The sequence below is a fragment of the Narcine bancroftii genome, chromosome 8 (assembly GCF_036971445.1).
Source record: "Narcine bancroftii isolate sNarBan1 chromosome 8, sNarBan1.hap1, whole genome shotgun sequence".
Taxonomy (NCBI): domain Eukaryota; kingdom Metazoa; phylum Chordata; class Chondrichthyes; order Torpediniformes; family Narcinidae; genus Narcine; species Narcine bancroftii.
Genome location: NC_091476.1, coordinates 9,381,134 through 9,408,217, shown reverse-complemented (window position 1 = coordinate 9,408,217; position 27,084 = coordinate 9,381,134). Strand labels below are relative to the sequence as shown.

At 39.9% G+C, this 27,084-nt stretch overlaps 1 protein-coding gene across 13 annotated transcripts in view; it reads right to left on the bottom strand.

Annotated features, from left to right (window-relative positions):
• LOC138740343 (serine/threonine-protein kinase PAK 3) overlaps positions 1 to 27,084 on the bottom strand; it is a 201,864-nt gene that overhangs the window by 9,346 nt on the left and 165,434 nt on the right. For all 13 annotated transcript variants that reach the window (XM_069892854.1, XM_069892851.1, XM_069892861.1 and 10 more), the window contains 6 exons: positions 26,198 to 26,378; positions 25,959 to 26,022; positions 13,065 to 13,113; positions 10,644 to 10,756; positions 8,195 to 8,312; positions 654 to 753 (listed from right to left, as the gene is read on the bottom strand). In XM_069892854.1, coding sequence (XP_069748955.1) covers positions 654 to 753; positions 8,195 to 8,312; positions 10,644 to 10,756; positions 13,065 to 13,113; positions 25,959 to 26,022; positions 26,198 to 26,378 — 625 coding nt within the window. The remainder of the gene's footprint in view (positions 1 to 653; positions 754 to 8,194; positions 8,313 to 10,643; positions 10,757 to 13,064; positions 13,114 to 25,958; positions 26,023 to 26,197; positions 26,379 to 27,084) is intronic.

Sequence of the window (27,084 nt, the reverse complement as noted above, 5' to 3'; positions counted from 1 at the left end):
CAGTATCAGTGGGAGAAAAAGAACGGTTAACTTTTTGAGCCAAAACCTTTTATCCTGAAGTTTCCTAGCATTGATAAAGGGTTGTGGTTCAAAACGTCAACCATTTTTTAAAAATCCCACTAACGCTGCTTGGCCCATTGAATTCAATTAACATTGTGTGTTCAAGTCAAGTCGCATTTATTTGTCCTTCATACCATAAACCTTGCAGTGTACAGTGAAAACGAGATAGCACTTCTCCAGTCCATGGACCTGGTTAATTACATAGATAAATGACCTCAGAAATAATATTTATAAACAACACATCTTAAGTAACATATCACTTATTAAATATCATGTTACACATGCTGGTCCTGTGTCCCTGGAGTTCAGAAGTTTCACGGCTTGGGGAGAAAAAGTTGTCTCGTAATCTGGTCATGAGGTGCCGAACGTTACCTCTTCCCGGATGGCAGGAGGGAGAACAGATTGCGGGAGGGGTCACTATTTTTACGGTTTTCTGCCAACAACGGCCGTTATAAATGTCTATCAAGGCAGGGAGAGACCCCAATAATCCCATCAGCAGTCTTTACTATCCGCTATGTTCAGCTATGTAAGAAGAGTTGCCTTTATTACCTTAGGAGTAATCAACAGTCACAAAATAATCTATTTGTACTTACTTAATTTAACGGATCCATCCATTCCCAGCAGAATGTTGTCACTCTTGATATCTCTGTGGATAACCTGATTGGTGTGCAGGAATTCCAAGGCTTGCAAACACTGAGAGAAGAAAAATAGAATCGCACTAAGAATTGCCTCCTTCACTTTTTGCAAACTTCTTTAATTGTCACCTACATGGGGTGAAAATGAAAATTTAACCCTAATGCCAGATCCTTCAGCTTGAAATTTACCTGAAGTAATATGTACTGAAAACGAGATCATGGTGTTTGAGCTGTGACATTTGCCTAAACTTTACTTCAAAATAAAAGCAGAATTTCAGGACCGGAGTTTAATGTACAGGCAACACTACATTGCAGGTTTGGTGAATCTGACTGGGGATGAATGCTGAGGTTAATGTTGCTTCTTTCTCCGTTGATGCAGCCTGACACGATAAGCGTTCCACAATATTTTGTTTTCGAAGCAAATGTCCACGTGCACAGTATTTTTGCTCATCTCTGGACCATCGTATCCATTTTAAATTGGAGCTAATAATCACCCCAAACTGCTCAAAATCCAAGGATGAATCAGTGTGTGAGATGCTGCAGAATCTTGTTAAGGCAACACACAATTTTTAGATTTCTACTTAATAAACAATAATTTAAAGAGAACTTTCATCAAACTATGGGATGTTTTATTCTTCACATTGCAAGAAACTGCCCACCCCAAATAGATTTCTAAAACAGCTTTAGCAGAAGGGACCTCTGTTCTCTTATTCTCAAAGGGGCAAAAAAAACATGCAGTCCCGTCCCTTTGTCCCCTCCTCGACTACTTGTGAGAGATTGTATTATTGAGTATTTAATTTAATCCCAAGAGCATCAGGTGAACCCATTATATGATATACAAAGTTATCCCTGGTAATAGGTTACAAGCTTTAATTATTAAAGCTGTATTTCCTCTCTAAAGGTGGCTCTTAAAATGCTGGTGGTTCTGCTGTTTCCAGTGACAAAGATTGTAGTCTTCTCACAAAAAAAAACCTGTGGGCGACAGGAATCCTCTAGAATACAGTTATGCTCCCAAAGGGGCTCATGTTCGCTCCATTCTCCTCACTTGATACTTACTCAAGCAAAAATCATCCAGTAAGTTATCTTTTTACCACACGGTGGTGCCAAACTCAAGAGCTTTACCGAAAATTCTGGGGAATATTTGATTTCTCACCATAGAACAAAACCCCTCATTTTGCCTCTTTGTTTTCTACTCGACCTCCACACACCCTGCTATTTTGTCAACGACTGAATGAATTAGCAGGAAAGCACGTTCCATCTCATGCTTTTTAAATACTGGCGTTCCCAGTTATCTGGCTGACTGCAGAATGAGCCAGGTTCGAGTCTGAAGACGGAAGTGATTGAACGTGTCCACCACTGATCCACATTATTACCAGGCTTGATTATTCTGTCCAGCTGGCTGACACTAAATGTCCTTGTGAGAATTACAGCATGGTAAAAGTCCGGTATTTTAAATTTTAACATTTAATTTTTTTTTTAATTTAGACATACACATGGTAACAGGCCCTTCTGGCCCATGAGCCTGTGCCACCAAAATACCCCCAATTAACCTCCAACTCCTGTATGTTTTGAAGGGCAGGAGTAAACTGGAGCATCCGGAGACACGGGGAGAACATACAAACTCTTAAAAGACAGTGCCAGATTCGAATCCGGGTCACTGGCAGTGTAACAGTGTTACGCTAACCGTGCCATCCATCCCAGCCTATTCACACTCCTCTTCATACATCAGAGCATGATCATATCCCTTTTTGCATTTCTCCAAATTCTCTTTCATGTGTACTCTTTTTGCCTTAGCTACCCCATGAGGCAGGATGTTCCACTGTCAGGGTAAAATGGTTCCCCAGATTTATCAGTGACTATTGTATTTTAAGATCTTTAATTTTGGATTTCTACAAGTGGAAAAAATTTCTCAGGGCCTACTCTGACAATCTCTATATCATTTTACAAACACCTATCAGGGTAAAAATGTCACATATGGAGGACATGTGTTTAAAGTGAACGGAGAGAGAGGGGGTTGGTGGGGGGAAAAGGAGCAGTTTAAAGGAGATGTGCAGGGCAGGCTGTTTTACTTGACAGCAGTGGTTCTCAACCTTTTCCTTTCCACTCACATACCACTTTAAGTAATCCCTATGTCATCGGTGCCCTGTGATTAGTAAGGGACTGCTTAAGGTCGTAGGTATGTGGGTGGAAAGAAAAAGTTTGAAAACCACTGTTTGAATCTCACCTCATTGACTTGTTATGTGGACGGTTTCATAACTCCAAAGGAAATGGAGCAATGACAATATTTCTCAAGCAAAATTATTTCAGGAACAATTGGGTCTTAGAGAAGTGATTCTCAACCTTGAGAAATCTCTTACTAATCACAGAACACCAATGGCATAGGGATTACTTAAAGTGGTATGTGAGTGGAAAGAAAAAGGTTGAGACCCACTGTTTTACAGAGAGAGATCAATACCTGCAATGGGATGCCAGGAGTATTGGTGGAAGCAGAAACAATAGTAACATTTAAGAGGCTTCCACATAGACAATGAATGTGCAGGGAGAAGTGGGAAACATATCAGATGCAAACAGCAAAGTTTTAGTTTAAATTTGGGCATCACATGTGGTACCAGCATCTGGCCTCAAGACCTGTTCCTGCACTGTATTCAGAACCATTCAAGGTGCTTTGATCAGAAGTGGCAGAAGGAATCAGAGTGGCATCTTAAAATGGGATCTATAGTCCTGATAGAGCAAGAGGGATACACATTTATAAAGCAAGATGAATAGCATCATTGATCATTGGATTATTAACTGCAACAAAAATAAAATCCTTTCAATTGTCATGGGTAATTCAGTCTGATCATTCTAACAGGATCGTGGTTGATGAAAAGTGCAGAAAATTGTCCTTCATCTTCCCAGATCCAAGTCCTTTAAAAATAGGAATATTAGAATGTGGCTGTTTTAACCAGTGCCCTGCAAGTTACCCTAATGAGATTACAACTCCATGTTTCCCACTCTGAAGGCTATGAATACTGACTTAATCTCTTCCTTTACAATCACCTAAGATTTGACAAAATAATTTGGATAGAAGATCGTGAAGCAGATTCAAGGCTGACATTCAACTATAAAAAGTATAACCAGGTTCCATCTAATGATAATGGTCTCTTGAAATTGAAAGTTACTGAACAAATTAGACAGACTGGGTTGATCAGCTACATCAAGTAGAATCTTAATTAGTTGTGTGTCACCATCAGGTCACTACTGGTTTTCCATTTAATGAAAGTAATGAGGCTCTTTGTGTTGTGCAGGCTAGCTCATTTACTATTCTAGCCATTCATTATCACTCCAGACCAGGGGTAATCTGAGATGCGTTGCAAAGTGAGATGGTAAAATGTAAGAACTTTTCAGACTAACTGCTCTCAGGCTACAATATCCAAGCTATAATACTGGCCAACCAGAAAAAGGTGGACTGTTCAGGGAACAGGAGAGAGAGATTAAAATTAATGGACATCCAACATGGGGAAATGAAGTCTTTTTATAGGCAGTGATAGTTTGCTTCTTTTTTTTTGGTTGGGGGGGGGGAGGTGATGGAAAAAATCATGCTTTCAAACAAGTATTGGACAGGGACCAGCCGAAAACTAGTGGGGAAAGTGCAAAGAAATAGGAGAGGATGAGGCTGCTTTATAAAGGTGCTGGTATGGACTCAATGGGTTCAATGTCTTCCTCAAATAAGAACTGCAGGCTTCTACTGCTGCCATCTTTAATAGGGACATTGCCTGTACCCAGAATCTATAACAGATTCCATTTTAAATACTTATTTGAAAATGTTTTAAGAAATTACAGGATGAAATATTTTTCAAATCTTCTTCATAAAGTGAATATTCTCCTAATTGGGACCTATTGAGGGAAAGATTCATCTTTAACTCATGCCAAGCTCAGTACAAATTGCAGGAACCATCTCAGCACGTTCAGTTAATTGCAACTGAATGTGTGGGAATTGAGCACAACTTGTGACCAAGTGTCAACCAAATCAAAGCTGCGACTCCTTTATCAAAGTGGTGGCACCCATGTAGTTAGTTTGGACAAAGGCACCTTTTTTTCCCCCCTAACTACTCCACAGTTTTGAATTTATAATCAAACAATTCACGTGCGATTAAAGTCCACATTCCAAATTTTATTCAAGGTGATTTATATACATTTTAGAATGACCATGTAGAAAGCACTTTTTATACATAATCCTCTCATATCAGGGCATCATAAAGTTTGGGGCATAGCAATGGAATGCATATAAAAGTAGTCATGTTTAGTACTTTAATGCATCTCCCTTGCAAGCAATTATTGCTTGAAGTCTGTGATTCACAGTCATCACCAGGTGCTGAGCATTTTTTCTGGTGATGCTCTGACAAGCCTCTATTGCAACTCCTGCTGGTTTCGGGGACTTGTCCCCTTAAGTTTTCTCTTCAGCCTATGGAAGGCAGGTTCAATTGGATTTAGATCAGGTGACTATCTTGGCCTTTCATAAATGTTCCAATTTTTAGCTTTGAAAATACCCTTTGTTGCTTTGAGATGTTTGAGATCATTGTCTTGTTATAGGATGAAGCTTCATCCAATGAGTTTGAGGGTATTTGCTCAAATTTGAGCAGATAAGATGTTTCTATAAACCTCAGAGTTCATTTTGCTACAGTACCTGTGGGAGCCATACATTCCAGGTCATAACACCCTCAAGGTTTCAAACACGAGGTGATTTGCTTTGGATTTGGGCAGTTCTTTTGCACTTGCCATCACTCTGACACAGGTTAATCTTGGTCTCATCTGTCCATGAGACCTTTTTCCAGAATTCTGAAACTTCTTTTAAATACTTCTTGGCAAACTGCAATCTGGCCATCCTGTTTCTGTGCTTAACTCGTGGTTTGCGTTTTGCAGTGTAGCCTCTGTATTTCTGTGGACAAGTCCTGAAGAGTATATCTGATATGTCGGACAGGTGTTTGGAGATTTTTATTCATTATGATGAGCATTTGTCTGTCATCAGCGGTGGAGGTCGATCTTAGCATGCCAATTATTTTGCCATTACTGACTTTACCAGTGCGCTCTTTCTTCTTAATGATGTTCCAAACAGATGACTTTGGGTGAGGTCTCTTATTTTTTCAGCCTCATAATGGCTTCTTTGACTTTCATTGACCCAACCCTGGTCCTCGTTTTGCAAAATGGCAACTACAGAGTCCAAAAGTGATCACAAGCTTATCAGAAAGCCTAGCTCTTTTATACCTGCATCAATGAAGTAAATCATAAACATTTATGAAGCCAAATGTCTCAAACATTATGGTGCCCTGAAATGGGGGAACTATGTATAAAAAGTGCCATCATTTCTACATGGTCAAACCAAAATGTTTACAAATAACCTTGAATAAAATCTGGAATGTGTACTTTAATCTAATGTGAATTGCTTGATTACAAATTTAAACTGTGGAGCACAGGGGCAAATAAAAGGAAAAAAAAGTGTTTTTGTCCCAAACCACAAGGAGGACACTGTAATATATTTCACACAAGAATGACTTCTATTCAACATGTACCTTGAGGTGACCCCTACATCATAGGAGAGGGGGAATGTGCTCGTGGAAAATGGTCCATAAGGCGATTTTCTGAGATGCAAGCTGGATTATCAGCGCATGCTTAAAGAAGCAATGCCCAAATTTTGTACAAGCAAATTTTGTTTTGTGTCTCAAATGTTGGTAATTCTCCAAGAGGGAAATTTCCAAAACTTGAATGGCCGTAATGTGAGAATTTCCAGTGGTAAATTGCAAGATTCATCATGTTAAACAGCACAGAATAGGCCGGCCCTTCAGCCCAACTTATGCAGATCATTTCCAAACTCGCACAAAGTTTTATCAGCAAGCCAGATTACCAAAAGTTTGTTCTGAAGGACGAATTTTAATGAGTACATTACAGAAGGGAGAACTCCTGGAGCACTTAAAAAAAAGACAAAAGTGTGGGGGAAAAAAAAACAAACTGGGGTGGCAGCCAGAATACACACACTAATGGATACAGGGTCTCTCCGTTAATAGAGACCTTGCTACTTGGTAAAATTTGTGCCAACTATGTTAAAAACAGAAGAATTCAAGTCTTACTTAAGGAGCGAATCATTTAGAACAGATGCAGGAAATCACTGTGGGTAAGTTACTAAACCCTTGATTATCAGTCTCAGGACCAGCAGCAGGGGAAGTTAAGATCAGTAATTAAATATATCAAAGAAGAAATACTCTTCTCAGAAAATAATGACCATGAAACAGTCAAACTGTCATAAAGAAAGCATTTGGTTTACCAATGTTTTTCAGAGAAGGAAACCTGCCAAGCTTACCCTGTCCCTCTGAAATTGTATAACAAGGCACTGGCTCAAAGTGACGAAGCATAAATGTTTCCATACATAATGAAACAAAAATAATTAAGAGTATTTTCCTTCAGCTACTAGAACAGTTAAAAAACACACACCTGGATTTTGCTGGCAGTACCCCTTACAAGTTGCTGCGAGTTTAGGATTCCCAGGTGAACATGGAACTCCCAACTTGCTGCCTTAGCTTTGCCATGCTTTCTTCACACAGCGGATAGCAAGTACCTCTGTAACTGAGGCAGTCCACTACTTACACTAGCTACTTGCTTCAGTTCTAATAGTACTTACATCGCATGCACAATATATATATTTTTAAAAGTGTCTGAGTATCGGTGAGTTAACAGCAAAAGAAAATTGCTCACAGAATTTTGGCAGCTGGCAAACCTGGGTGGGGGGGGGGGGGGGGGATGGAGGTAGGCAGAATATTGTCAATTGTGCAGGCTATTAGGGTAGTTATGGTGGCAGGACTTCCACAGCAGCTGCACCCCAGGCCACATTGCTGGAGTACAGAAGGCATTTAGCTGGTGAGATAAGCCCTCTGCATCTAATCAGGCACAGAAATACAGTCATAGACATACTGCACTGAAAATGGCAACATTTCAGCTTACAAGCTTTGGCCCACTTGCTCAACATTTACTTCCTATTCCTCCCCCCCCCCCCACCCCTCCCCACCCCAAGCCGGTGAAAACTAATAACCAGTAATGTTTGGAAAGTGTTAATGCTCGTCATTGGGAAGATGATACTTCAGCAAGAATATCCTTTTCCTCTATCATTGGCACTCCTGCAACAAGTGCCCCCTGCAATATGTGCCTCCTAGCTCCACAACTTCCCACCTGCCAAACCTTCTCCACTCCTAATGAACACGAGAAGCACAAAATGTGTATATTGCAACCTTACGTCAGTTCCACAAATCCCAAATGCTCGAACAGGAAAGCTCATATGGAAGTGGATTGGCTCGACAGTGAATGTCACACTCTTCTTTGTAATAAGACATTTTACGTATTAGTTGAGACTTCATTTTTCGATCTGTGCTGAAACCACACAGCGGGTGGATTCTGTCTTTTTAAGATAAGCTATATATCACTCAAAGCCTCCGTTACTGCATAACAGAATTAATGCACAATATTCCACTTACCTCCCGACAGACAGCTGCTATTTGGCCTTCGTCCATGCACGTCTCTGTGACCACGTCTGTTAAGGAACCCCCAGCCAAATATTCCATGACTACCCAGAGTTCATCTCCCACAAGATAACTGGTGTAAGAAAAAAAAAAACAGGCTTCAAGCATTTCAAATTTCTACCTAAAGAAATGCTATTTACAGTCTATTGTGACCAATATTTGTTGATTAATTTCTTAGAGGTAGCATAGCAAACAGCTTCTCTGTGGCCTGACATTGAGAAGACAGACAGCTCTCAAACAGCAGAAAGCATCCCAGACACGAGTTCCCAATTGATGGCAGAATGGGGTTGCACTCTCTCCAAAATTCAGCAACATGTGGATCGATGATTGGTGTTATTTTACTCATATTTCTTTAATTCAGTGATTCAGTCCATCAAGTTATTGCTGATCTGACAGCAATCAAGCAGTCCTATTCCCTGACTTATTTCCTGGTCACCATTTCTCTCTCACGCACCCATCAACTCTGCGTCGAGTTGCCAGCTGTAGATTGCTCCTTCAAATAAACGTGAACATGCTCCCACAGGACGTCTCTGAACATGGGCTCAGGAAAAACCATATGGTCGCAGGCTAGAGCATCTTGTGGAATCATTTCCCAAGTTCAGCTGCCTCCACGCAAACACAGAAATGATTTGATCTTGACGTGCTCTTATATTCTGATGCAAGTCTTGCTTTGTCACATTACAAGTGGTTCTAACTGCCTAGGATTTGAGTTATACCTAGAATGACCAAGTCTCCAGAATTATCCGGAGTTTTCAAGAGTTCAATGAAAATTAATTTCTATACTGTATTTCACTATTTCCATTTGATTCAAAGTATTCTAAAGTCAATTAAGTACTTCAGAAGGCTAATTATGGCTACACTGTGAAAACATGGTGGTTATATTGAACAGTGTTGGAGAATAATCATGGTTACATTGTGAAAATATGGCGGTTATACTGAACAGTGCTGTGGGAATCTTTTATATTCATCTGTGGAGTAGGCAGAGCCTTGGTTTATAGCACTCCATCAGTACGATACAGCACTGCAGTGGTACATCACTCAGCACCGCACATACATCCCTGGATGGGACAAATTCATGTCAGGAGTAACAGCATAACAAATAGTGCCAACTGGCCAATCTGCAGGAGAAAGGTGATTAGAAATGCTATTCTTTTTCTCCTATTTCCTTTGAAGCGTATCTATCATTTTCTACATATAAACACTGGCAACTGGAATAATAATACACTGATCACCTCAAAGTAATACAGTATGAACTGGTTCTTTGCCCCATCTTGTACACGCTAACCAAAAAGGCATTCTGGGCTTATTTGCCCACATTTAATCCATGTCCTTCAAAGCCCTTCCTATCCATAAATCTCTCAAAATATCTTTTGAATGTTAAGATTTTTCCCCCTCTGGCAACCTGTTCCAAATAAGGACCACGGTCCATGTGAAATGGTTGCCCTTCAGGCTCATCTTAAGTCTCTCACTTTTAAACATATAATACCAATTCTCAAACCATTTACCCTGAGAAATAGACTGTGAGCACTCATTTTACCCATGCTCCTCATAATTTTATAAATTTCTATAATATCACCCCTCAGTCTATCTAAACTCTCTCTTTCCAGCCCCAGTAACATCTGGTGACCCTTCTCTGTACCCTTCCCAATTTATTGGTGTCCTTCCTATTGCTGAACAAACAGAACTTGAAGTGTGACACTCCTGCAGCTAAATCACAAGTCCCCACATTTGTACCCTACACTTCACCCAATCAAGGAAGGCGTGCCACCACCTGATCCACCTTAGTTGCCACTTTCAAGAAAATAGGCATCTGTTTAGCTTGGTCTCTATGTTCACCCACACTCTCCAGGGCCCTACCATTTACTGAACAAGTCCTGCACTGGTTTCACTTAAAGATCAACACCTCACACTTGCCAGAGTGAAATTCCATTTGCCACTCCTTTGCTAATCTTTGCAAATGATCTTGATCTTGTTGTAAACTTGTACGTCCTTCCTTAACATCCAAACCACCCCCCAAATTTGGTGTCATCTGCAAATTTACTGATCACGTTAACTACATTGGTATCCAAATCATTAATTATAGAGTAAAACCCCTGGTATAGAGCATCTATGGGGAATGGTAGATGCCGGATAAGTGAATTTTTCAGTTACTTGAGATTGCGTGATTGGTGAACTAATGGTGAGGCACACCAATTTTAAACTTCCGTATTTTTTTAACCCATTTTGGCAATTTTTTTTTGACGATTGCTTTAATTCCAGATAACAGAGATTTTTACTACAGTTGACAAACAATAGTGGGAGCAATACAGATCCCTGCCGCACACCGTTAGTCACTGACTTCCAACTGTTGAACAACAGTTGACCACAGCTGACAAGTTAAACTGTTCACCTCATTGAAACTCACCTGTCTAAATAGTTCACAATATTTGCATTCTTATTTTCCCTCATGACAAGGATTTCATTTATAATCAGCTCCTTTTTAGGCTGTTGCTGTAGATTCATCTGTTTAATCGCCACCTGCAATCAAATTCAGTAAGAGTTTGAGAAAAGTGATGCCAGGTAAAAATGGTTCCTTCAAGAATTAAATTTAATATTCAGTTCCTGCATTGGCTTTATGATATCGAACCACATGTCCCCAAAATCTGCTTGGTTTTCTCCCAGTTTGTGGTGAGCAAGACAACCTCATGAGCTGTCATGCTTGATTAGAATTAGTCAAAAACAAGGTTCCCATAGCACTGGATGACAAAGAATTTGCTTCCTGAACACTTTTGGATGTATTTTATTGATTATCACTTTAAAATCTTTCTATCATGTACCTTTTTTTAAGATGCAACCTATTTTTGTGATTTTCCGTCATATTTTAAATCTACTGCAAGCATAGAAAACCGTGAAATGCAACATGTCACTGAAAATTCATTTTCTGCATTTGCACTTGGACATCTTCCCTGCTGATCTTGGTGCAGTTGCTGACAAACGAGGTGAAAGGTTTCACCAGGACATTGTGACCATTGAAAAGCAGTATCAGGGCAACTGGAACCTATTGTGGGACACTGACAAGAGAGGCATCAGATGCAGAGTACAAACGAAAATCAGCAACGAAACATTTTTAGGTCAGTTGATCTAACGCAATGTGTCAGGTAACTCCCTCCCCTCTCTTTCCATTTCTTCTTTACCTTCCCCTAATGACTTTTCTCTCCAGCTCTCCTGCACGCAACCGTCTCCCAGCCGCAAGCAGTTGGAAGAATCCCCAGTCCCAGCGCCATCAAGGAGAGTGGCCTCCCATGCAGGAGAGGGGACATCAGGCTGTCAGTAGCAGCGGGGGCTCAGTGGGGAGGTGTCGGTGATCGGCAGTGGCCAGCATTTTTTTTGGAGAATTAAACATTATTTTAATGCTTAAAAAGCCTTCCCTTGTTGCTTGTTGTTTAAAGATTGATACAAGTGATTTGTTGTTGCTACTGGGATTTTTTTTTTAAATGACCGGTTCTCTGACATAGGCTCAGTCCTAACCATTTCAGATAATTGGAATTTTACTGTATGCAAGTGGAAAAAAAAAAGTTGAGAACCATTGGTGTAAACGAAGTTTCCTATAATTGACCACAAGACAGCAGCTTCTGAGTGTGAAGGGGATGGAGTGCGAGTTTAATTACCTGCCTGCCCCAATTCTCAAAACCCAATAGCCTGGCTGAGATACAAATTGTGATCCATGATGATTCAACTTTTGGGTTCAATTTATTTGAAAATTATGCAAATTCAGCATGACTAGAGATGTGGTGAAAGCCAGGTTAAGGCCTTCACTTAATGTGAATGTTGGACTGGTTTGTCCACTTTAAACAATGCACAGAGCACAAATGATCGGCTTAGAATTGGGAACAATTCAATTCAAAAATTAACTTGAATTTTCTATCCCACTCTTTTCAACAATTTCCTCCTCTACACGCAAATCAAATAGGAAGAATTCAAGAAGAGAGAATACATGCAGCTCTCCTGAATAATACAGGTATTCTGCCACAAATATGAATAGCAATAATGAAATCTACCTCCTCCCCCATGTTCAACAATTCCAATCAAGATGAAGGCCCCAGGGATAAACTGTCTTTGCTGTTCACTGTCAGATGGTAAAAGTACAGTAATCAATTTAAATGCAGTGAGACATCTGTCAGGTTTGGAGTTAAAAATATCAACCAAATGCCATGAATATGAAGGATGTGAATCTCCTCAGAGAAAGGTATACAGAATAACACAGTAATTATTGGGAAGCTGCACAATACATACAAACGAGGAAGAGGGCGATGAGGTGGACCATGAAGGGAAATGTCACCCATGCAATGAACGAAGAGAGAGGACAGATTAGTAAAGTCGGAGAAGATTTTGTAAACACTGGTCTGATTTAAATTCCCCTCTTGAGAAAATGGCCTACACTGACCAACAGATATTTCAGCCAATTGTAACTACACAAGCAAAGAAGCAGAGCAATTGCTCCCTTGTTTGCTAAGTCCAGGGAGGTGCGAGTAAGATAAAATTGCCTTTTCTGTCCAGGATCCCGCAAATGAAGCGAGGTTTCAAGAGTCTTTCTGGAGAGCTGTTGGCAATTTGGTGCGAGGTTATGGAAGAGTTTTGGGATGGGAAAGGAAGTGACGAAACTAAACTCGACGTACAGTCGAGGAGTCTGAGGTACAAGATCTGGGAAAAACAGAAAAATAGACCACCTGGCAGTAAGAGGTACGGTACTCAGAGTTCACTATGCCAGCATTAATATAAATGGACTGTATTATAGGAAGACAATGACATGGCGTGCATGCAAAATATGCTCAAAACCTAGACTTACCTCTTGTCCAGTGGCAATATCTATTGCTGTATATACAGTACCCGATGCTCTAAAGAAATGAATCAAAACAGCATTTTAGGATATTTAATCTCTGAAAAAGGACACAAACAGCAATACTCTACAGTCTCTATTTTGTGAGAAATGGAACACCACCGCATCCGTAAAGAGAGGTTCAACAAAAGAGTGCAATGCAGTGTCCTACTGATCTCTGTCTGATGTGATCTAGACTGGAATCTTTCCTACAACTTTAGTTCTTACTGGTTACAGCTGGACACAGGTTAACCTACAATGCAAGTGAATAAAACAATGTTTCTAAAGGTTGAGCAGTAACACTTGCATTGCATGATCTCTTCAATTCCTTCTAAATTTAAACCCAGGCAGGACCATGGTATATTCAATCCAGGGCTAGGACAGTTCACCAGTGTGTTTCCTGGATTAAAATAACCATGTCACCAAGTTCAGGTCGTGCAGAAAACTTCTTTCAAGTCCAAGGTAATTTGAATAATGGGTGTAGAAAGTCAAATAATTTCTTCTGCACACATAACTTTTGTCAGTTCCATAGAAAAAGTGCAAGAGCAGTCAAGGAAGATAAACGCTCAATGTTACAAAGCTGACTGAAGTGGGAATTTTGAGGTTGTGGCGCACATCCCAAACTGCATTGCCCGGTAATTCTTTCAAACAGTTGAGGCAAGATATAAATGCTTATGGTCTTTTCAATTCAAAATTAATAATTTCAATAAAAGATTTTTCTAAAAGGAAATGGGACAGAGTGAATAATTTTCAATCTGTTTGTACAAATGGAAGGTCCATTTTCTAAGAACAGTGAGTGATTCACCACCGCCTTCTGATCTTGTGCACGTGATTAAATATTTAATTTCATTCATCTCATCCTTTCCTGAATTTTACCTCATGTTCCAGGGATAGTTAAGCAAACAATATCCATTATAAATTCTCATTAAAAACTCCAACAACTAGCTGACAACATTCCCTCTCATCCAGTAAGGATTCAATTCTATTCTTCCAGTTTCCCCATCATTTGTTCTGATCATTTCCCCCTCCAATCAGGTCTTCACTTTCCTCAATAATGGCTTCCCCACCATAAGGAAGAGTTCTCAACTGCATCTGTTCCATACTCTGAAGGATTGAGTTCCCTTTGTCCAGGGATTTTTACCCTGACAACCATCATATTCAACAGATCCTTCTTCATAATATACAATATCTCCAACATGATGCCTTCAGTGGACAGCCCTCCTCTCCCAATGTTCCAAAAGGACCGCTCTCTCTGTGACTCCCTATGGACTCTTCCAGCTCCACTCAAACCGACTCCCCTTCTCATGAAAGCTTCCTATGCAGTGCCATTCCACCATCCATGAGCCCAAACACTACTTCCAGGTGAAGCAGAGGTTCATTGCACCTCTAATGCTTGACCTACATTTGTCACTGCCTTTGGAAAACCAAATGCAAGTTCTGGATAACTCTGCATGATACATTTACTCAGTCCACAAGGTGACCCAGAACTTCTGGTGGGCCATTCTCCATCCCACTTCCAGTCTGACCTAGTCCATTGGCCTCCTGCACTGTTTCAGTGAAATTTATTTTAAGCATAAAGATCAGTGTGTCATTTTCCAAACAACAAATTCAACAACTTTAGGTCATCAATCATTTCAATTATGTATTTCTTTTTCTTCTCTTTATCTGAAAAATTCAGATTTAATTTGTATCCTCTCATTACACCTGGCATCTTTCTTGTTATTCGCAAATGCTTACATTCTTTTTATTAAAAGCTCGCACCACCATAATTCTGCCTTAGCCCATGCATCTCTCGCCCCTTTCTCAATTACAAGTGGTTCCAGGAATTAATGGCATGGCGCCAGATAACGTCATCTCACGCTGGGGAGTAATGGCCTCGAGCCCTAGTACAATCGCCAGCACCTGCAGGTGTTGACGTTGCAATCAGGCAAGTGTAGAATGCGTAATTGCATTGTGGGATTGAAATGACCTAAGTTTTTGCGCAAGTGCAGGAACATGAAGGAAGCAAAGATTAAAATGAAAGTATAAACATTGCAGTGGGAAAGTCACGGTGGGAGAGAGGAGGATATAAATAGCAATAGCAGACAAATTTTAAACAGCATGGGAAAAAGCGATGGTGGTCCTGACTTCCCAGAATGCACATGGCAGAGAAACCCCTCCACAAGTGCACCGTGTAAGCAGCTGCGTACACACCCCTTTCTCTACTGCACGGAATTCTGGGAGGGCAGTTCCATCATTGCTTTTTCCCCACGGTATTCATAAATTGTGCACTATAACGTTCCCACGTTGTTTGCCTGCAATTGATATTTATTATTAGCACTTTCCCACGATCCCTTCTAAAGGTTTATATAGGTCGGCACAACAATAACAGAGGCTGAAGGGCTCATACTGTGCTGTTCATAAAGCTTAATTATGTTATAAATAGGCATGATTCATTTTGTTCAAATATAAGATATTGATACATTGATCAGGATTTAGGGCAGGTCCATCATCACTCGGTGCGTCACGACGTCACCAGTAGAAGGTAGAACAGTCCTAACCCTGGGGATGGCTCCTTGCAAGAGTGAAAGTGTTCAGTGATCCAGTTAGGAGGGGTCAAGTGTGAAAAGCCAAACCCCCATTCCTATCCCAGGACTCTGAATGACCAATTTAGTGGGGTGAAAGTGTGTAACTTGAACCCTACTTTTTAAAAAAAATATGTATAAACCTGCCCCAGTTCTGATGATGAGTCATTCGTCTGAAAACTCTGCTTCTCTTTCCGTGGATGTTTCTTGACCTGCTGTGTACTTCAGCATTTTCAATTCCCATTTCAGTCATCCCACATCGGCAGTATTTTGCTTTGGATATTTTCTGAGAAAACCTGAAGTTATTCGAGTTAAGGAGCAGGCCTGCTCCTTACAACTGTTCCAGTGACTGATAGGCAGAGAGTCCGAATCTTTGAATTAATTAAAAATAACTGGAACACCACGATGCAATTAGGTTGGCTTAATAGAGGACCTCTCTTGCATTTTATAAACTAAGCAGCTTGCAAGACAATATTTGAGAGGATTTGCTTAGAATTATAGGAAATGGAATGAATCTTCACAAAGCTTAAATATGGAATATTATTAACGCATTTATAGGCTATCACCTCAAAATATATTTCATTAAATTTATATAACCATAACCATATAATTAGAGTACGGAAACAGGTCATAATCGGCCCTTCTAGTCCGCACCGATTTATGTGAAACTCAACTAGTTCCACCTACCTACACCTGCCCATAACCCTCCAATCCCCTCACATCCAGGTACTCATCTAACCTTAAATTACAGAATTGACCTTGCCGCAACTACCTCTTCCAGAAGGTCATTCCACTCAGCCACCACTCTGAGTGAAGAAGCATCATTGATAGACAAATGTGATTTCAAATTTTGAGAGATTTACTTTTGTATAATCAATAGATTTTTCTTTTGGGCTACATTTATTTCAAAAATAATATTTTAAAAAAAAGCATGGCATTTTCAGCTTGAAATTATTTTCTCCATTCTTTGTTTTAGAAATAGGGGTAAGTGGGGTGGGGTACACATCTTTAACAAGTGAACAATTATAAATTGGACAGATCAAAAATCAAGACCTACTCAGGATCAAAAATTACATGTTAAACAAAATTAAATATGGGGTATGATTTGCCTCCAATATTAGCTACTGAATAGCTCCATGTAGCAAACCTCAGGTTTGAACAAGTTGCTCTCGTGGATTGTCATTAGTCATTGCATTAATCTCAAATCCTCCAAAAGATTGGATAAAACCTTCAGTCTATCAGTATTCAGTCAAATTCTTGGCATCTGCAACAAGAACTCGCATTGTACCTGCTGGATTTTGTCAAGTTCTAGCAAAATGAGGCTGTGTGGAAAATAGCTAAGTGGCTAAAATCCCTGGACTGTAAAGAAATTACAGACATAGACCCTACACATCTTACCCTTCCAAAAAATTTTCTCAAGTATTTATTTGACTCCTGAAAGAACTTCTGAGGTAATGATATGGGAGTTCCACAAGTTAAAGCATTATTGTTAAGAAAGGATTTATATCTGAGATGTATGCTTTATTGCAGAATAAAATGCTAAAGCCAGATGTTTATAAATCTAAATTAAAATGGGAAAAAGATTTGTCCTTATCTATCTCTCAGGATGATTGGATGAATTTATGTGGGGATAGCATGACTAAATTGTAAATGTAAGGTATAGATTGGTTCATTATAATTTTCTTCATCAGTTATACTAACTCCGGAGAAATTAAGGAAATAGAAGTTCATCTCTTCTGATTTATGTTTCAGATGTCATAAGGAAGTTGGTTCTTTTTTTTACATTCTACTTGGTTATATGAGGCGGGGAAACCTTTTTGGAGTAGATTTAAGGAACTCTTAGAAGCTCTTTTTAAATTGAAAATTTCACTTGATCCTTGGTATTTTTATTGGGTTTTATTAAGAAATTGAGCTTGAAGTTAAAATTAAATAAATTTCAAATTGCTTTTTTGAGATTGGCTTTAGCTGTAGCTGGAAAATGTTTGACAATTACTTGGAAAAATGAGACTAATTTGAGTGTACAGAGATGGCATGTGGAAATGAGATCTTGTATTCCATTGGAAAAGATAACATAATTTCTGAAATAATTATTCTTTTTTTTGTTAAACCTGGAGCCCATATTTGGAATATAAGGGTTTGAATTATTAATCTTTTTCACACGCATTGATGGTGTTGTTCCGAACCATGGCAAATAATTGAAGAGTTTTATGTTATCAGATTTCCTCTTTTCTTTTTCTTGAGGTAGTTTAGAGGAAGGTTGGGAGGGGTGGGAGGTTGTAAGGGGTAAAAATATCATGTATTATGTTTTACTTGTTTGTATCTTTACTTATCATGATTAATAAATATAAATTTCCCAAAAAAAGCATTATTGTTCCCACCCTTCCCCTTCACCTTTAGAAACTGAGGAAAGAAAATTCCACACCCTACACCAGATAACAAGGGTGGCATTTCATTTAAAACAGCTCAGGGCACAATGCGGCAGGATTGAAACTCACTGTGCTGGAGGGATATAACTTGTTCATAATTCTGTTCTAGGTTTGGAACTAATTTCAGGTCTTCAATATCTTATGAGTTGGAGACATACGCAAAGGCTACCTATGGAGGCACCATGGAAAATTGAACTGCAGGCTATTCGTGCTCACTGCCATATGTAGTTTCATTTTTCATTAGGTGCACACATCAATTTCACTCTCAGCAACAAGAAACACAAAGAATTGTCTGTGCAGTACCACGAAAGACAAAGTGCTCATTCAGCTGAAGGCATCTCCAATTGTTTTACGTTACACAATGCAACTACCCATTACCAATGAAAACAAAGAGTTCTGATGCAGAGCTAAGATTAACCTGACAGGTGAAGCTATTCCTACCTCAATTGTTAATGTACATCCGGCCCTTGCCCGAGTTCTAAGGCAACAGTTACTTTCTTTTCAATTACATAAAATTATAACATACAAAAACTTAATCAAAACCAATTGGCATTTTATTTTTCTTGATTTAAATATTTTGCTTTAGTATTCTAAGGAAACATATGGAGGGAGCAGAGCACCAGCATCATTAGAGATTAGTTGTGGTATGTTTTGATATCTATAGCTTTCATGAGACTGTAATGACGGCTACTCTGCCTACTGAATAACTCCACAACCAAATGGGCTGAGTTCAGTGAGCAAAACTGCCTGGCTGTTCTTATTCTCCCAGCCTGGACCTGGCTGAGAACCGCGCCGTGGGTCCGGATGTCATCAGGGCGTCACGTGGGCCGTAGAGCCTGGACTTCTAAGCCTGGTGCCAAGGTCGGGAAGAAACCCCTGACGGCGCCATTTTGGCTGGCAGCACCGCCATATGCGTGACATTCGGGGTTGGTTCCCCTGCCTAATGGCGTGCCGCAATAAGACAATAATTTTCACTTGAGAACAGGAGGCAAAGTTCTGTTTGATACTGTGAATATTATAGGTCTTTCTCCATGTGACATGGATACTTCAGTGACAATTTAATTCTGCTGAGTTGGCAGAAACCCAGAGTCTCAAGCTGTAGAAATTAGAAGTGTGATTTAGTACTGCAGATCTGCTTCACCTAGGGTTTCGTTCCTAACTTTCTCTTCAGAGCAAGCAAGTTGAAAATCTGACAAAAGCTTGCAGTTAGCCACCACTGACAAACTTTTGCTCTCATGTTATTGTAATAATCTGTGAGGACCATCAATTTAAGCACAGAAAGGAACACTAACTTGGGACATCTGGATTAATTTGTTAAGTATACAATATGACCAACGAAAATCTAGCTTAGGTGCAAAGCACCTGCTTCTTTGAAGTCCAATGGGTATTCTTTTAAATTCATGAGTCATTTTCACATCCCCAGTAATTTGATTACTGTACATGTGTTCAAGCAGATAATTCTTCGGGACAAACACAACTATGGAGTGGGGGTTATGGTCTTATTGTAATTCAGGGAAATTTCCTCTTCATGAATATGCTAAATGAAGTGAGTTTGAGCACTCTTGACTCAACTCTCAGTGGGCATCATTCACTGATCTAATTTTTACCACCAAATGTCCCTCAGGGACATTATTTGGGTAACTCAGTTAGAACAGTGTAACAGTATCGTAGGTAAACACTTCCCATAAACATAAATGTTCCTCTAATAATTTTGGGTAAATTACAAACAACTGTTTCACCCTGAAGAAAGCAGAATCAGTCCTCAAGCATATCATATTGTACAGGTATGAGAGCATATGATTAAAATACATGATTGGTGTCCAGTGGCCTGGATCAAATTGGAATTCAAGTAATTAAACAATCCTTGATCAAAAAGGCTGGTGTCAGTAACAGAAACCCAGAAATTACTGGCTTGTCATAAAGTTCTCCACATAGGTGCAGAGATCAGTCCCACCTGGGAGAATTTCTGTAGCTACAAGAAGATGAGGAGCTAGATGGAAATGCAGGCATAATGGGAATGAAAGAGTGGAGATGGCCCTGCATTCTCTACAATGCCACACTTTCTCTTCTCCTCTCCAACCATATATTAAAAAAAATCAGGAAAGAGAAAAGTGGAACACAATTAAGCTGTTAGACTACAGTTCAGGCAGCAGCTAACTTCAAAATGCCCACTTGCAAGCTATCTTATTGATTATGTATTTGCATAAAGGTCTCCAATACCACAAAACCCTACTATTAAATAAGTTGGCCAACACGAAAAGGGGAGGCTAGATTTTGAACCTGCTCTCTTCAATATAAATACACTGACACAAATTAGACAGGAAGTGAATCTGACAGGAGACTGTGTAGCAAGGTACAATATGAAAGACAACAGGCTTCAGGATTTCTGGATACTTCATCAGACACCTTGATGGAAGGAGATGGGAAACACGAGAGCCCACCTATTCATTCAGATAGCCACACAAGTCAAAGCAAACAGGAAAGACCCAAAGAGTCTGTTGCAGTAGAACAAATTCAATAGTTTCTTAAGAATAAATACACCCTACCAACAGCCTGTTCAATTCACCACACTGCAAATGCTCATCTACCACTATCTGTCTATCCATCCCATAGGATGACGATGGTTCCTTTCAGTCATTTTGTGGATTTGATATGATACCCCACTCATCAGAAAGGAACAGTGTGTGCGTGAATGGATTCAGGTGAGTAGGGGGCTGCACAGGTCCAGACCCACCTTCTTGACATCACCTTCCAGATCCTGCTGCAGGGTGAGGTCCAAGACAACTGGGGGAGGTTCTGTTGCAGTGAATGGCCAGACCAAGCTTCGATGCAAGGGATGCCCGTTCCGCACTTCACGGCATGTCCCTGCGAGAGGGTTCGTCCGCCCTTTAACAGGCCTAGTTTTTCATCCTGCAGGGTGTCTACCCAACCTCCGCACCAGGAAAGCCTGGTGGGGGAGCCTGTTTAGTTATCGACCATGCGTCAGGTAGTATGGGGTTATATGGTACCAGTAGCACTCAGACGAGTGACCCGATGTTATCTACCAATCTCGCTATTTAAAAGCAACATTCTTATTCTCACACTGTTTATTTAATTGCAAGCCTCAAAACAACACACACACCAGCTACTCAATCATTTAAATGGTGGCAGTGATATGCGGGGGAGTTGAAGATGGGCTCTTTGACAGAGCAACAGGTTGATCAATCATCGAGCAGCAAAACTCAGAAACGCATTGTTTAAAATATCATTTTAATATGGGAAGTGGTTTTATGGAAAGAAAATTGTGCACTCTTGTCTCGAGATAAACAAGAAAATTGTGCACTCTTGTCTCGAGATAAACAAGGAGCTGATTCTGGAAAACTAGAATTATTCACAAAAGTGCTGGAGAAACTCAGCAGGACACACAGCATCCGTGGAAAACAACCAGGGCAGTCAAGTGCCTATCGTTTTCCACGGATGCTGCCGAGTTCCTCCAGCTTCTCTGAGCATTGTTGTGCAATATTGTTACATTTGTCCTCAAATTTTAAATTGACATTTTGAGTTTCTTAAATCGGAAATTCATCGAGTGCACAGCGTGTAGTCACTCTCCTTTTCCTGTACGAGGACAGGTCTATGAGTACACCATCAATAGCAAAACAACCCATTTACTGGGCTTCCAATCCACTTGCTCATCCACAGATGTATCCTGACTCTGATCTGTACCCTCCACCAGCATCATGGTAATAAATACCCGAGAGTGCCTGACACATGCCTCCTGAAACCTAGAAGTGGAGGTAAGGAAGAGGATTGGGAATCCACCAGTTCCAAGCAAAACGTCTAAATGATAAACTCCAACCAACCACGATCTTTGCAAATCGCACCTGAGCCCGAAAATTTACAATTTATTTGACCGACCCTGAGGTATTTGTGGAGAAAAGCTGCACATGAGCTGTTAATGATCAAGAGCAGAAGCGGCATGAGTCAATTCATGCTGCCGTGAATAAAAGACGGTGCTGAGCCATCATTGCAGTCTGACCCAACCCTTCACGTTGTATTTGCTCTGGACAGGCCTTTGCCATTGCGGGTGGTCAAGAAAGATGGCTCATCATCACTTTCTTAAAGGAGATGAAGGAATGAACAGTAAACGTTGTTCTTTCCAGCAACCCATGAATGAATAGAGAGAGAAAAACAAAATCACAACTGACACAAGAAGTAACCACCAAATCATTGTTTTCCTTATGGAACTTATCTGTATGTCACTACAATAGATACTCAACTCGATGAAAAAAAAAACAAATGTCAATTTGTTTTACTCCCAGGCAGGAACAAATGTGGGTTGGGCTTGGCTGCAGGGAAGCTGAAACAACAAAGACTGATCAAATAGTTGATCTTAGCATGTTCTCGATGCAGTATAGAAAGCGGTTGAATGTTGCTGGGGAAGAGAAAAAGGATTACACAGATGAAAAATGTTGAGGAATAGCATTTGAATGAGCAAATATAATTAGTACAAAGGTCTTGGTGGCATCAAAATTAAAGCAAGACCTTCCCCCCATGTGATATTTATGTACGTCTGCTAGTGCCATTCTGTCACTCCCTTTTATCTGGCTTTTAATTTTGAAAACTAGAGCTCGTGTATAATCTGGGGCCAGACATACTGTCTGGATATTCCCCGCAGTGGCATTATTAAGTGCTGCTCAAGTGTCACCATCAATGAGACATGCATTCAGTGCAGGTTCCAGGGTTATTGAAGGATTCCAGCGTAAGTCATACAACCTTAATATTTTGCTGACATGTAAATGATTTCAAAGCACAAGGACTTTTCTGAATTCGATGCAATACAATTTACACAGCAAATTGCACTCAGAAGGATAATGTTGTGAGATCATTTTATTCTCATCAATTTCGCAGCGGTCTGTTCTGGGACCTCCTGCTCTTTGTGAGATTTATAAATTACCTAGACGAAGAAGTGGAAGGATGGGTAAGTTTGTGTATGATACGAAGGTTGGAGGAGTTGAGGATGGAGCTGAAGGTTGTCATAGGTTACAAAAGGATATAGACAGAAAGCAGAGTTGGACAGAAAAGGGGAAAATGCATCAGCACGCACAGTCAATCTTTGATGGTGGAGTTCAATCTGGATCAGTGCAAGGTGAAGCATTTTGGAAGGTCAAAGCAGTTGGCTGAGTACAGAGTTAATTGAGGTACAGAGGGACCTTGGGTTCCAAATCCATACGTCTCTCAAGGTTCCTACACAGGTTGATAGGATAGTTAAGAAGGCCTATGAGATGCTGGGCTTCATTAAAGGAGGATCGAGTTCATGGGTCATGAGGTCATTTTGGAACTCTACAAATCTCTAGTGAGACCATTCTTAGAGTATTGCGTTCAGTTCTGGTCACCTCATTATACAAAGGATGTGGAAGCTATAGAGAGGATGTAGAAATTCACCAGGATGTTGTCTGTATTGGAAAATAACTCTGATGAGACAAGGTTAGCAGAACTGGGACTTTTCTCTTTGGAGCGTAGAAGGATGAAGGAGACTTGATACAGATTTTGAGAGGCATAGATAAGGTGGGCAGCCAATGCCTTTTTCCCAGGGCAGGAATAGCTAACACCAGAACACATACAAGTGAAGGGAGGAAAGTTTCAGGGACACATCAGGGGAGTGATTTTTTTAAATTTAAAAACCCAGAGTTTTGGGTGCCCGGAATGCCTTGCCAGGAATGGTGGTGGAGGCTGAAATATTAGGGGAATTTAAGTAATTCTCAGACAGGCATATGGATGAAGGAACAAATAGAGGGTTATGAGGTAGGAAGGGTTTCTTTTTTTTGGGGGGGGGGGATAGGAACGAATATATAGGTCAGCACAACATCAAAGCCCAAAAGGGTCTATACTGTGCTGTTCAATAACCCCAGTCCAATGCACACATTTTTTTATCCCTCCATAATGTGTCCAACCCTTTTTCACCTGTTTGATTTTTCTGCATTTCCCAGTGGTTATTTGCTATTTAGTCCAGAGTTAAGGGAAACTCTGTACAGTATTGTATTAGAACAAAAAAGCAAGGAGAGGATATGGGAAGGAATCTGCCAAATATTTGGCCTACACATGACTTATGACCCAATAGTACGAGGTCATCTCCCTGTCGAGATTGGGGCCATTGGGGTTGGACAATAAATGCAGACATTATCAATGATGTTCTCATCTAAATACATGAACGTGCAAAAACATACATTTCCGATCTTTAAAAATTCTAACAATCAACGAAGGAAGCCTTTACCCACCCCAAAGGGACTGACCTCGAGTCTGAGGAACAAGTGGAACACGTTACTCCAAAAAGTTTCTCACAGATTCTACTCAAACTGAAGATATTTTTAGTGCATGTAAGAAAGATTTTCCATCAATTCAGCTGTAAATAAACAATTGTCCTAATTATTTTCTTCACAAACAGGTTTGTTTTTGCAAACCAAATCAATTTAAAGTTTTCATCAGCCATTTATCTGTTGAAGAATCTCGTTATTTGTTTGTACAAATAATGAAATGCCATCTTACAAATGTGGAAACACGCTTAATCTCCACCTTCTCTCAAAATCACTTGGAAAGAAGTAGCTCATAAGACATCATTGTCTGGTTTCCTGTCTTTCGACCTGTTGCATTTTGCCAAGAAAGCTACAAGAACTCCGTGCTGCAAACATCTCATTATACAGGGTTTCTGGAAAATTCTGATTGATGGATAGGATCACATTACGGAACATGAGAGTGCTGAGGTAAAGATTAGAACAGAGCAGTGTCACATGAATAAAACACAAAACAAGTGCACCCTTCACTGTCACTAACAGTTGCAAACAACTGGCTTGGTGTTGAACTGAACCAATGGTTAGGTCAGGCAGACTGATAATGAGCCCCATTGGAGCTCAGATTCCAGTATATACAAAATGTTCTCAGCTAGCACAGTTTGTGGGCATGGTCCAAATCAAGGAGAGAATGGATATCACTCCCAATCTGTGCTCCACAGCTTCTTCCTTCGTCACTAATGGCCCTGAAACCAAATGGGAGGGATTCCAAAATTTAGAATGGACTAGCACACGCAGTCAATCTTTGATGATGGAGGGCAAGAAGACGTGGAAACTTTGCACAAGGAACAAATCAAACCGTGGTCCCATCTTGGAGAAATGGGCTGTTTGTGGATGTACATTGATGTAGGAAACCCCAACTAAAGTCATGAATCTGATTTTACCGAGAGAAACTTGCATTATATTGTTCAAATGCTGCTTCCAAATTTAAACTGTTGGAATTTTCTTTAAATGAGGAGTTCGTTATTTTAAAGGGACAAAGCCAAAGCAAAAATGGCTCCATAAAAGCCTGATTTATTAATGGAAGATAAAATTACCCATGTAATTGCTTTATTAAAATATTTGATTTACAAATTTTAAACCTCAATAATAATTACATTACAGTCAATTCAAAAGTTATTTCAAAGATTTATACATGTGATAAAACACCACCCCCCCCCACTCCAAACCCCTAGAAAGAAAAAAAAGAAAAGAGAGAAAGAAGGACCAGAAGATGCTAAGGAAATAGAGTGTTTATATCATAAAAGTCTAATATTGGAGGTTACCAAGAAGTGAGGTCTTCAAAGAGTCTATCAAATAAACAAACCCACATTTTGTAAATATGGGCGCCAGATTTTCCAAAATACATATTTGTTTCTCAAACTGTAAGTAATCTTCTTTAGTGGTATACAGCTATGAAGTTCTGCATGCCTAAATCTGTATCGGACTTCCATGATATTGTTAAAACCTGTGTTATTGCTGACGTCACATTGAAGTTTGGTATTACAATAGTACAACTTTAAATTGAAAGAGTAACTATTTCCTAATTTATAAATGGATCTTTTCACTTACCCTTGCCCAATCTTTTCGAATCTCGTGTACTTCTTTTTGGGATCACCCACACTAACTATGCTTCCTGAAAGAAAAATTCATATTAAATGCAAGGATAATCAAATCACACAGTGTGATCACAAAATGTAATTTTTTTTCCTGTTATAAAGGCATATCTATAATACTTGTTTGATAATAATCCTTAGTTGAACTAAAACTCTAAAATGGGAGTCAAGAGGGTTTTTTTAAAAAATACATACTTAATTTTTCAAGGATCTCTTCATCTGTCATCTTGGATTTCTTCCTTTGTTTGTCAGTGTTTCGGCAAAGTTGACTGTTCAGACCACTCACATTTTCGGGTGGTGTTGTGACTGGAGATGTTGTTACATCTTTAACTGGCGCCACTGGAACGATGGGTTCAATTACGGATCGGGTAAAAATCTGGAGAAATAGAAAGATTAGTTGGAATCAAAGCACATTAAATTAAAAGTGTGCAAATGCTCCTCAGAAAGCCAAGTTACACCACCCTAAGGTGGAGAACTCCATAGAGGTAGCTGTAGAAATTGTGGACGCATTGGTAATGATTTTCCGGAAACATTGGATTCTGGCAGACCAGAAGATCGTGAATGTCACTCCACTGTTTAAAAAGGGAGAGAGCCAGCAAAAAGGAAATTACAGACATATTAGCCTGACATCGGTGGTTGGGAAGTTGATTGCCAAGGATAAGGTTATGGAATATCTAGAAGTGCATGATAAAATAAGCTAAAATCAGCATGGTTTCATAAAATGAATAGCTAATCTAGAAGAATAGCATACAAGAGGAGGGATAAATAACAAGGCACTGGACAGACCTCACTTAGAGTACTGTGTACTGTTTGGGGGCCTTATTTTAGAAAGACTTGCTGGTGTTGGTGAGGGTTCAGAGAATATCTACTGGAACAATACCAGGAATGAAACGGTTACCAGACAGGTATGTCAGCTTCTGAATTCTACTCACTGGAGTATAGAAGGATTGGGGGAGGAGGGAAACCTAATAGAGACATTTCAAATGCTGAAAGTATATTTGGCAAGGTTGTTTCCCATGGTAGGGGGTTCTAGGATAAGAGAGCACAACTTCAGGATAAAAGGGTGCCAATTTAAAACAGAG